At 59.6% G+C, this 10,547-nt stretch overlaps 1 protein-coding gene across 1 annotated transcript in view; it reads right to left on the bottom strand.

Moving 5' to 3' along the window:
• POLRMT (RNA polymerase mitochondrial) overlaps positions 1 to 10,396 on the bottom strand; it is a 13,675-nt gene extending 3,279 nt beyond the window's left edge. Inside the window, exons 1-15 of the mRNA XM_017834398.1 lie at positions 10,339 to 10,396; positions 9,666 to 9,761; positions 8,475 to 9,370; positions 8,030 to 8,160; positions 6,800 to 6,986; positions 6,284 to 6,433; positions 5,991 to 6,158; positions 5,501 to 5,671; positions 4,802 to 5,041; positions 3,789 to 4,568; positions 3,397 to 3,519; positions 2,264 to 2,386; positions 1,189 to 1,368; positions 1,025 to 1,111; positions 642 to 755 (exon numbers count right to left, since the gene is read on the bottom strand). Coding sequence (XP_017689887.1) covers positions 642 to 755; positions 1,025 to 1,111; positions 1,189 to 1,368; positions 2,264 to 2,386; positions 3,397 to 3,519; positions 3,789 to 4,568; positions 4,802 to 5,041; positions 5,501 to 5,671; positions 5,991 to 6,158; positions 6,284 to 6,433; positions 6,800 to 6,986; positions 8,030 to 8,160; positions 8,475 to 9,370; positions 9,666 to 9,761; positions 10,339 to 10,396 — 3,504 coding nt within the window. The remainder of the gene's footprint in view (positions 1 to 641; positions 756 to 1,024; positions 1,112 to 1,188; positions 1,369 to 2,263; positions 2,387 to 3,396; positions 3,520 to 3,788; positions 4,569 to 4,801; positions 5,042 to 5,500; positions 5,672 to 5,990; positions 6,159 to 6,283; positions 6,434 to 6,799; positions 6,987 to 8,029; positions 8,161 to 8,474; positions 9,371 to 9,665; positions 9,762 to 10,338) is intronic.
• Between the last annotated feature and the right edge of the window lie 151 nt (positions 10,397 to 10,547).

Genomic DNA, 10,547 nt, shown 5'->3' on the forward strand with positions numbered 1-10,547 from the left:
GGGACCAGTCACTACCCTTCACTGCCCACAGCACAGGGGGCTGGGCACTGCCCACAGCACAGGGGGCTGGGCACTGCCCACAGCACAGGGGGCTGGGCACTGCCCCACTCTTCTGGAGAGGACTGTGCCTTTTCAGGGTGTCCCAGCACTGTGGCAGCTGCCACTCCTCAGTGACACCTTGCCCAGCTCCCCTCCTGAGGATACTGGCAGGCATCCTGCACCCCTTCCCCGTGACAGCCCTCGCAGGGTGAATCAGCCTGAGAGGGGCTGCTGGAGGTGAGCAGCACAGGGATGAGACGGGCCGGGGGACGTGAGTCAGCGCAGCGCGCGTGGGAGGTGACAGCAGTGAGACTGAGTCACACGAGCCCCGAGGAGGCTCCTCGGAGCGGGGAACGGCCCGTGCCCCAGCTGCCTGAGTGGGACAGAGCAGAAGAGCTTCCTCACCAGCCCACCCACACCCTCCAGGCTCTGCAGGGAGCGATGAGGCTGGAGGATGTTCCTGCACACACGGATCTTACCTGCTCTGCAGGCTCACCCACCGGTGGTGCCAACCTGCCAGGCTCCATCCCAGCTGTCCCTTCCCTGCTCCCACCATGGCACAGGGAGGGGTGGATGAATCTTCACACCAAACACTCACTCACCACAGTGGACTTGAAGCGATAGTAGGGCTGCACGATGGGGAGCCCCAGCGGTGTGACCCACTCCACTGTCCGCCCCGACTGGGAGATGAGCTTGGCACTCTCTGTCAGCCAGTGCTTCAGAAGAGGTGAAGAAGCAGCCGGAGTTAGTGTGGAGCTGGGAGACCCCAATCCCTCCCAGCATGGGCCACCCCGATTCCTACCACAGACTGGGACAGTCCAGTGCTTACTGGCAAGTTTAGCACAATCCCACACCTCTGGGCTGGGAGGAGGAGGATCCTCTCTGGGCCAGGACCCAGGAGAACCATCTCTCCCCCTGGTCTCTGTATGAGCGGACCAGGGAAGAAGAAAAAGTAGAGGGAGATAAGACGCAAGAGGCTTTTCACCTGGATATCTCGAGTTGCTGAGAACATCTCCTTGATGCTGTTGAACACCTGCCTCACCAGGTAGTGAGATGCTTCCCACAAGTATTCCTGCACAGACCAGAGGCAGAGCGATGGGTCAGGCAAAGTGCCAGGACCCAGGGAAGGGGGACACACAGGCACGTTACCTCAGGGAAGTCATCGATCTCCTTGAGACGCTTCTCTATCTGCAGGCGGCCGCCGTAGCGCGTGACCCCGTACACCACCGTCATCACCGTCTGCTTCACCACCTTGCGGCTGATGAAGCCCTGCAGCACCTGGGCGATCTTCACCCCCCGCTCGGCGTCCTTCTTCCGAAACTCCTCCACCTGAGGAGAAGAGTGCCCCAGGGGTCAGCCCCAGTGTGAGCCATGCTGGCTTGAGCCCCCTCTGTGGCTGGGGCCACGTGAGACCCTCCCAGCCATGCGCTGCCTGGCCTGAGCTCCCATCAGAATTCCTGCAGCCCATTTTCAACACCCTGGATAACAGAAATCACCTGCTGAGGGGATCAAGCACAGGTAACCATGCCTGTAGAGCCTCCCCTGCTGCCTCTGCACTGTCCCTTGACAGGTTGGTGTTGCCAGCTGGGGCAAGGACACGGCTCTAGGACTGTGGGTCAGAACTCAGGTTCTCCTGCCTCTGCCCCCCAGTGATAACTGAGCAAGCCCTGTACCCTCGTGAGCTACTCCTGCTCTCTGGTGTGGTGCTGCCTGCAGAAAACCTGCTGAGACCCAGATGGGAGAACCAGGGTCCAATGCCATCTGAGTGAGCCTTGCAGGTCTCAGCACTCTTCCAGCAGCTCATTTCACATCATGTCTTGCCAAGGACACCAAAGACTTCATAGCAGTGCCAAAAGCTGAATCTCTTCCCCCTCCTTCCTACTCAGCTCAAAGGAAGAAAATCTCATAACTCATGGGCCATCCAAGACCAAAGGATGAGGAACACCCTCTTCCACCTCTCTGAATTACTTCTCCCAGGCTTCATTCAGAAGTGAGGACAGCAGAAGTTCCAGGGGTTTTCTCACAGCCACCTCTATGAGGACAGATGTCCAGCCAGATCCCACTCAGGGATGGAGACTCCCTGTCTCTGACCAGCTCATGCCCCTCCAACCCTCTGTACACTGGTCTTATTCCCACCTTTCTCCTCAGGAGCAGGAGTGACCCTGTGCACCAAGGGGAGGAGGCAGGTCCAAAAGGACCCCCCCACGCCCCTGCTGTGCCTCACCTGCTGGGCCACCGCACTGTAGACATCCTGGGGGACGCTGCAGGGCATCAGGTTGACAGACAAAGCACCGATGAGGTCCCGGCCGAGCGCTGCGTAGTGCTGCAGCCCGTTGCAGGAGCCATCCTGCGTGTGGGAAGAGCAGGGGGGAAACAAGGAGTTAGCACGTGGACAGAGCTCATCTGCTGAGGATGGAAAAGGGAAGGAAAAGCGCAGGAAGTTCTGGTGCTCCCCAGACCACACCAGCAGCAACGTTTCTCGCAGGAGGTGTGCTGCTGTTCCTGCCCCCCTGGGCTCAGGCTCTCCCTGGTTGCAGGGGGCTGCAGCTGTCCCAGGACCACTCCTCAGGCAGGACCCTCTCCTCCCTGCACCCCTCTCCCTGCTCCCTGCAGTGCAGCATGTCCTGATGGCTCCATTAACTGAGCGCTGATGACTCAGGCGGAACGAGACCGTGGTGCCCTCCAGAAGAAGTCCTTGCCGGAATTTCATTAGCTGCACCCTCCACACACCCCCTGCTGCTCTCTTGATCTTTTGTTGTCATCGAAATATCAGTCCCGACTGTCTCACGCATACTCCAGACCATTGCTACTGGCAGAACAAGCGCTGTTCCCCCCACTCAGTTAGAGCCACCCAATCTCCTCAGGAAAGGAGCAGCCCCCCCCACCAGGACCACAATCAGCCACAGACAGGAAGGACAGGGGCCTTCAGGAAGCTGAGCAGCACCTGAGCGACTGCACTAGCCCAGAGCAAGGACAAGGCATGTGGTGACAGCCAGGACACTGAATGTGGGGGACAACCAGTTCTGTTCCCATTGCCTTTCTCAGTTCCAGACCTCCCATCTCAGCTCCTGTAGAGCTGTTTGGCTTCAGCCTTGGAATGAGAGTGGAGCAAAAATCCCTGAAGACTCAGTACAGCTCTGAACACTCCAGACATGCAGGTGTTGCCATGCTAGGCCAACTTCTAGTCCTGATCCTGTGGCTGGAGAAGGTGAGACTGGCTTGGCTCTCACCCTGCAGCAGCTGCCAGCATTCTCCCAGCCAGGCTCTGCTTGAGCCAAGGGATGCTCCTTCCCGCCTGTCCCGTTCTCCTGCCCTGCTGAGCCTCACATGGGCCATGCAGATCTGCTGGGCTCCTACCTGGTGAACTGGGAAGTGAGAGATGTAGGCTGCCGGATCTGGGGACCTTGAGGCTTTGGCGATTTCCATACAGCATGCCAAGGCTTGCCAGGGCTCATCAGTGTTCATCCACCACTTCCTGCCCTGGGAACAGGAAAGCACAGGCTGGTAGAAATCACAGCATAGGCAGAAGCCCCTGTGCTCCCGGGATACGCTAGGAATAGCTTCTCCTCCCATCATGCCTCCAACTTCCCTCATATTTCATCATGTTTTCAAACAGAAATGTGCTATTTAGGAATCTCTGCATTGCTCTGATTCCCTTTTTTCTCTCAAAAATGTATCTTTCAAAATGTTTATGTTTCAAAATTGATTTGATTGCCATTTTATTTTACATTCTAGAAGCTCCCACGTACCGTGATCGGGTGGTCAGCTGAGTCCAGGATCTCCTCCATGATTTCGTTGGCGTACTCCAGCCGCTCCTGCAAGGCGTTCTTCTTCTTCAGCCCCGTCAGGTTGATGAGGTGGATCTTCAGCCAGTCGAGGCCCCTGGGCCCCAGCGGCCTCCCCTCTGCAAACAGCAGGATGGCCCGGGTGACGTCGTTCCCCAGGTGGTTGAAATACGGCGGGCACGGGTAAGTCCTGCCGCGGAAATCCATGTTGTGAGGGAACCAGAACACCTTGTCCCTGACGTAGTTGGCGATGGAGAGCTTGTAGAGCGCGTCCATGCGCAGGCTGTGCATCTCTGCAGCCTTCTTCTTGCACAGCAACAGCTCCCGCTTGAGGGACTTGCTCCAGGTCGAGGAATGGCCGGGAGCAGTGGGAGGCTTGGGGGCCTCAGAGAGGGGCGGTGGGATGTCCAGCTGCTCGTTGCCTTTGTCGTTGAAGATGGAGATGATTATATCCAGCACCGGCTGGTTGATCTTCCAAGCGCAGTTGCCCAGCTGGGTCAGGGCATCCAGCACGGGATGGAGGTTCACGGGTGGACACTGCTCCAGCAGCAGCTGATGCTGGACGTCCCCATCCACGAAGCGCATCAGCTTGGTGTCATTCACGACAAAGGCACCGAAATGGGGGGAGGTCCAGGGCACTGGGGGACACAGCATAGGCATGGCAGAGGAATGGAAGGTCAGCGTGGTCTCTGCAGCATCCGTCACAATCTGGGAGAAGATGGGATGGGGCTTTATCAGCCCAACCTGGAGAGAATCAGAGAGGGGAAGGTCAGCAGCAGAGGATTAGGGCTGGAGTCTGGAAGAGCCTGTGGTCAGTCAGCCATCCTGTACGGATCACATCAAGTAAGGAGAACCAGGGGCTCCTCAAAGTGTCCCTGAGCAGGAATGGCAGCAGGGAGGGAAAAGGGCCTTGCAAGGGTCTGGTTTTCATGAAGGGGTGACCTGCACAGTTCCGGAGCCCCCAGGACAAGGCTCACCTGCCACATGTTCTGGTAGGAGTAGACGTGGTAGAGGACAGGAATAGACTTGGACTCCAGACGAGGATTGAGGAGGTTCCTGGGCACCGTGACGGCCTTCACCAGGAGCTCCAGCATGTGCATGCCCAGGCGCATGAGGACTGCGTACGGCCAGCTGCAGTCCTTCAAGGTCAGGGAGGAACCTAAGCCTGCTTCTGCCACCAGCTTCTCCCAGTATTCCCGTGGCAAGTACTGGTCAGGCTAGGAGGTGGAAGGAGAAAATGCGGGTCAGCTGGAGGGGCCAGACTGCCCCCAGGGGGTTTGCTAAATGGGATCTATCTATCTGGGACACGGTTCTGAGAAGGTTCCTCCTGTCTCTGTGTCCTTGTGAGGTCCTCCCTGATGGGTATTTGGGGAAGGATGGCTGAGGAGGCTGGGGCAAGCCCAGCAGTGAGAATCAGGACAGGAGCGCTGCAAAGCCCTTCCTCCCACCAGATCCCTGTGCTGACACTCCATCCCCACAACACCCTGCCCCTCCCTCCCAGATTGCAGACCTGCTAGCCCCCCCCGCAAGCCACGTACACTCAGCTCTGGAAATGACCTGCTCACCTGGCCCTGGAGGCCCCTTTCTCCCTTCCCATCCCCTCCTGCCATGCAAAGTGCACCCTGCTCAAGTCCAGAGCTCTCCTACACAGGACACCTGACTCCAAGGGCTCCTACCTGGCTGTCCTTTGCCAGCAGGTGGATGTAGTCCTCATAGACACCCTGCAGCTTCTCCAGCTGATGGCTGCGCAGCTTCCTATGGGTGATGTACCTGCTGTAGACCTTGTTGCTCAGCTCCCTGGCCAGGACAGCCAGGGACTCTCCTTGTGGAGAGAGTGTGTTGAGGACCTGGAAAAAGGGAAGATGGAGAGGGTCTTAGGAAGGAGGAACAGAGAGACAGAACAGAGAGACAGAGCAGGATTAGAAGCTGCTATGAGGGAGCACAGGAAGATTCTGATTCCCACAATGCTGAGCAAACGGCGAGGAAGAAAACACGACCAGGGCAGGGCAGGGGCTTCTCTGGCTGCTCCACACAGGGAGCAGACAGCCTTCACCTAATAACCTGGGAAAACTCTCAGAAGTCTGAATTTCGCTGGACATTAGTGCTCTGTGACAGCCCCATGGCTGATAGTCTGGCCTGCTCCCATGAGGCAAGGCAGGTTCCTACCTGCAGCATGATGCCCACGTACTCCTCGTCCGGCAGCAGGCACAGGTAGGGGTAGAGCATGTTGTACTTTGACAGTGCCCTGGCCTTAGCCATGCTGTGCTTGGACTTCTGCAGGGCCTGGAGAACAGCATCGTGCCACTGGGAGCGGAGGGTGCCCAGCAGCTCACGCTGCATGGAAGAAGAAGTAAGAGAGCTGGTCAGCTGACCACCTCTTCAGCCCACGGACCCCCAGTCTCTCCCACAGGTCCCAAGGACTGCAGTGCCCCCCTGCCCCCAGACCTCTTGAGCTTTACCGCTTTGACAGCCTGCGGGGTTGGGGGCTTGGCTGCCTCCACTGACTCGATGGTTATGGTGTTGTTCAACTCCATCTCCAGCTGCTGCTGGAAACGCTCCTGCAACTCCTCCACAGAGAAATCCAGCTTGGGGTATGACACCACCTTTTCCTGAAACAAGTGCAAGGCACTATGTCATGCTCATCCTCCCAGCTTCCCTCCAAGAGGCTTGTAGAACAAGTCCAGACGTCTCTGGCTGGTAAACCCCACAGGCTGCTCTGCTCTTGTGTCATGGTCAAGCATCTCCCCAAACAGCCCTTCTAGCACATGGAGGTCACCTCCAGGCCCCTGCCAGCCCTTGGCTTCACTCTTCCTCTGTAAGGCTGTTGGTAATATCATCCATTTGATGATTTGTGTGGGCTATTGAGCAAAGACCATGCTAAAAATGCTTCCCTTATAGAGTCCTGAGCTGGACCTGAGGACACCCGTGAACATCACCTGGCCAGCTCCAACACCTCCCTGAGCTCTGTGGCTTACTTTGGAGTAGAAGTCCTGGAGCAGAGCAGACTTGCAGGTCTGGGGCTTGGGTGGAGGGGGCAGCTGGTAGTTGGGCAGGACAGTCCTGATGGCCCTCAGAACCTTCTCCTTCTCATCTTCCTCAAACAGGCACTTTTGGAAGAGCTCATCCACGTGGAAGCCATCGCTCTTCAGCTGCTCCAGGTATCTGAGGAGGGGCAGACAGGACAGGCTCGATCTTCCCCAGGGGCCTGAGCGTGCTGTGCAGGAGCTGCTGGGGCGGGATTTGCCTCAGCACAGCCAGTCCCACAAGGTCACCCGACTCAGGTTACAGGGATCAGGTGTCCATCTCTCAGCCTGCACCACTGTGGAGCCCCGGCCTGGGCAGGGAGGCCGAGCTCCAGCTGCTGTGGGATCGCGCTGCCCACGGGCAGCCCCACGGTGTGTGCTGCACTGACACAGCTCCCACACCAGGCAGGACGGGCACTGCCAGCCCCCTCAGAATCAGCTGACTGAAGATATTCACTTGGAGGCATCTAGAACTTGTCAGCCAGCCAAAGGACACAGAGGCCAGCGATACATCCCCAAGGTGTTTGTGCAGCACCAGCGGATCAGCAGCTTTCTCCATCCTCTGTTGAGGAGCTGGCTGTGCAGCCAGCCCCGGGCACTGCCCCTAGACCCAGTCTGTGGGATCTCACAGGGCTCCTTCAGCTCCCTGCTTTGGTCTGACACTTTCCTGCCCACTGTGCTCCGTGAGATCCACCTGAATCTCCTGACCATGCTCCTTCAGAGAGCCCTGTGGGAACTGGCTATCTGGCTGAGCCTGCCAAGAAGGGGAAACTGCACGGAAGTGCCGTAAAAACAGAGGAGCCAAGCCATTCCCACCAGGCAACGACAGAGAGGCCAGTGGAAGCGAGATGCCCAGGATGGGTGGGGAATCAAGGAGACCCTGACTGGAGAAGGGCTCTCCCAGCCCAGCTCTGGGGAGAGAAGCAGTTGTTCTCACCTCCCACATCTCCTCTCCCTGCATGATCTCAGACAAACTCCCCAGCAGCCGAGGGTGGCAGGGAGGGTGCTGCAGGAGCTCTGCCCACCCCAAAACGTGGCCACAAGAAAATGGTCAGAGCATCCAGGTGTGCACGCAGCAGGGGCAGCTCTTCCCAGCCCCAGCCCCACGTGTCTCCCAGTTCTCCCAGCACAGGCTGTGGAGCTGCTGCCCCAGGGCTCAGCGGCACCTGAGGCAGGTGTTACCTCCAGATGGCCTCGGGGGATGACTGGTTCCGGCCCGTGCACTGCAGTGCTGCTGCGTAGGAGTCCAGGTTGGGCTGCAGGCCGACAGACTCCAGCATGGAAAACAGCTGGTCGATGTGCTGCAGGCAGCCCTGGGGATGAGAAGGGAAAGGGGCTGCGGATACACCGACACCAGTAGCCCCAAAATCATAGCTTCACGCCCCTCTACTCCTATTTAGATTCAGTCACCTCTACCCATCCCCTTCCCCATCCCCTTCGTCCCCTCAAAGCCACCTCACAGGGATTCGTGGCCTCATGCCAGCTTTGTTCCTCTTGGCAGAAGCCAAGCACTCCCTGAACATTTGCTGAAGGCAGGTGCGACAACTACAAGTAAAACCATGACCAGCTCAAGGCTCTTCCTCCTGAGCTAGCCCTTCTCCCACCCAGAGCACCCATGGCTCAGTACCTTCCTGGCCCAGCAGCGCATCACGATGTTGTAGGCACTGACATCCAGCAGCTTCTGCTTCACTGGAGATCTGTGGCACAGCATGAGGATCCGCTCAGCCTGCTCCGGCTGCTGCAGGAACAGGAAGCACTCCAGGGTGGACTGGATGGTCTCCTTGTGCTGGCTGCTGTCCTTGTCCTTCAGTGCCCTCTGAGGCCTCTCCAGCTTCACACCTTCCTTCACTGCCACCACCCTGGGCTTGCTGTGGCTGTAGAGGCTGTGGGGGCTGGTGGAGCTCTGGCTCCAGGCAGTGGCTGCTTTCACCTTTGGAACTTTTGAGGTCTTCAGGCTTTTCATGGGTTTTGCTTTGGGTTTGCCTTTGGCCTTTATCTGGGCCTCTGCCTTGGCCTCTGCCTTGGCCTTTGCCTTGGCCTCTGCCTTGGCCTTTGGCTTGGCCTCTGCCTTGGCCTTTGGCTTGGCCTCTGCCTTGGCCTTTGGCTTGGCCTTTGGCTTGGCCTCTGCCTTGGCCTTTATCTTGGCCTTTGGCTTGGCCTCTGCCTGGGCCTTTGGCTTGGCCTCTGCCTGGGCCTTTGGCTTGGCCTCTGCCTGGGCCTTTGGCTTGGCCTCTGCCTGGGCCTGGCTTCCCAGATCCAGCTGGGAGGCAGCCATGGATAACTTCCGCTCCAACTTCAGCTGCTGGATGCACGTCTCCTTGTGCAACGTCTCGACCCAGCTGTGGGGCCGGTCTGGGCACCGCCCTGCCCTGGGAACTGGCTGCTCCTGTGTGGGGCCAGAGGCCATGGCCTTCTGCAGAGGGTTCTGGTGCTTGTCATTGCCCAGCGGGGCCAGCTCCACCTTGTTGACTGTCACCTCTGGGGCGTCACTGCTTTGGAGTTGCTTTGCTCGAGCTTTGAGCACTGGAGGGAGACAGAGAGAGGTGATGGGACGCAATGCACAGCAGAAGGTTTTGTCCTGCCCTGGGCCTCACTCTGGGAGTGCCAGGAACATGCTCAGAAAAGAGGATCCACACAAGGACTTTACCCCCCTTGGCCAGCCCCACTCCCAGACACAGATTCTGACCACTGTCTCTCTGGGATCCACCTGCAGGTTGGGGCCTATCCCAGCATCTCAGGAACCCACCCCAGCATCCCGAGAACCAAGCTGTGGCTGGTCTGACTGCTACCTGCTCACTGCAGCTCTCCCAGCACTCACCTTCCAGCAGCTCCGTCCTCTCGCAGGTGCTGTTCCTGTTCGCCTTCTCCTTGGTGCTGGCGGATGAGTAGCTCCTGAGGACGCTCCATGGAACCCCTGCTGCGGAAAAACACGAAGGTGCAGGGGGTCAGAGGAGGCTTCACCCCTCAGAGCGCCCCCAGCCCCGCCCCACGGTCAGGCCCCAGCTGGGCACAGAGGTGACAGTGAGCGAGTGGCTGTTCTCAGCTCAGCTGCCCCAGAAGCAGCGCACGAGGGCCGCAAGGGGCAGGAGGGACAGGGACGCCCCTCACTCCCTAGATCCGGACGCTCGGAGGGAACGCGACCCCAGGGACACCACGAACCCCAGCGCTGCGAAGGGGGTGGCAGAGCCCCAGGACCCTCAGCGCGGGCAGCGCTACCCCACAGCTGGGACGGGACCCAGAACCCTCCCGTTCCTGTTCTCTGGAGAGGAACAACATCCAGCACCTCCACGGTCCCGCCTCTATCCCCGGGGGCCTCACGGCGCAAAAACATCCTCTCGGTCCCCAGCTCTGTCCCAGCGGGGAGGGCCTGAGAGGGGGCAGGAACGCCGCGGCCCGCAGCTGGGTCCCGGGGGATGCTCGGGACCGAGGGCCCCCTCAGCCCGCCCGGGCCCCGTGCCCGCCCCTGCCCGAGCCCCGGTGCCCGCGCTCACCGGGCCCCCTCAGCCCGCCCGGGCCCCGCAGCGCCGCCCGCAGCCGCAGCAGCGCCATCTCCGCGCCGCGCGCGCCGCCCCGCACCGCGCATGCGCCGCGGCGCCAGTGCTGCCGCGCGGCACGCCGGGAGCGAGAGTCCCGCTGCGCCGAACCACAACTCCCATGGTGCACCGCGGCCACGCCACCGCCCCCCCATTCCTTCCCTCTC

This window comes from Lepidothrix coronata, unplaced genomic scaffold (genome assembly GCF_001604755.1).
Source record: "Lepidothrix coronata isolate B3197 unplaced genomic scaffold, Lepidothrix_coronata-1.0 Scaffold233, whole genome shotgun sequence".
Taxonomy (NCBI): domain Eukaryota; kingdom Metazoa; phylum Chordata; class Aves; order Passeriformes; family Pipridae; genus Lepidothrix; species Lepidothrix coronata.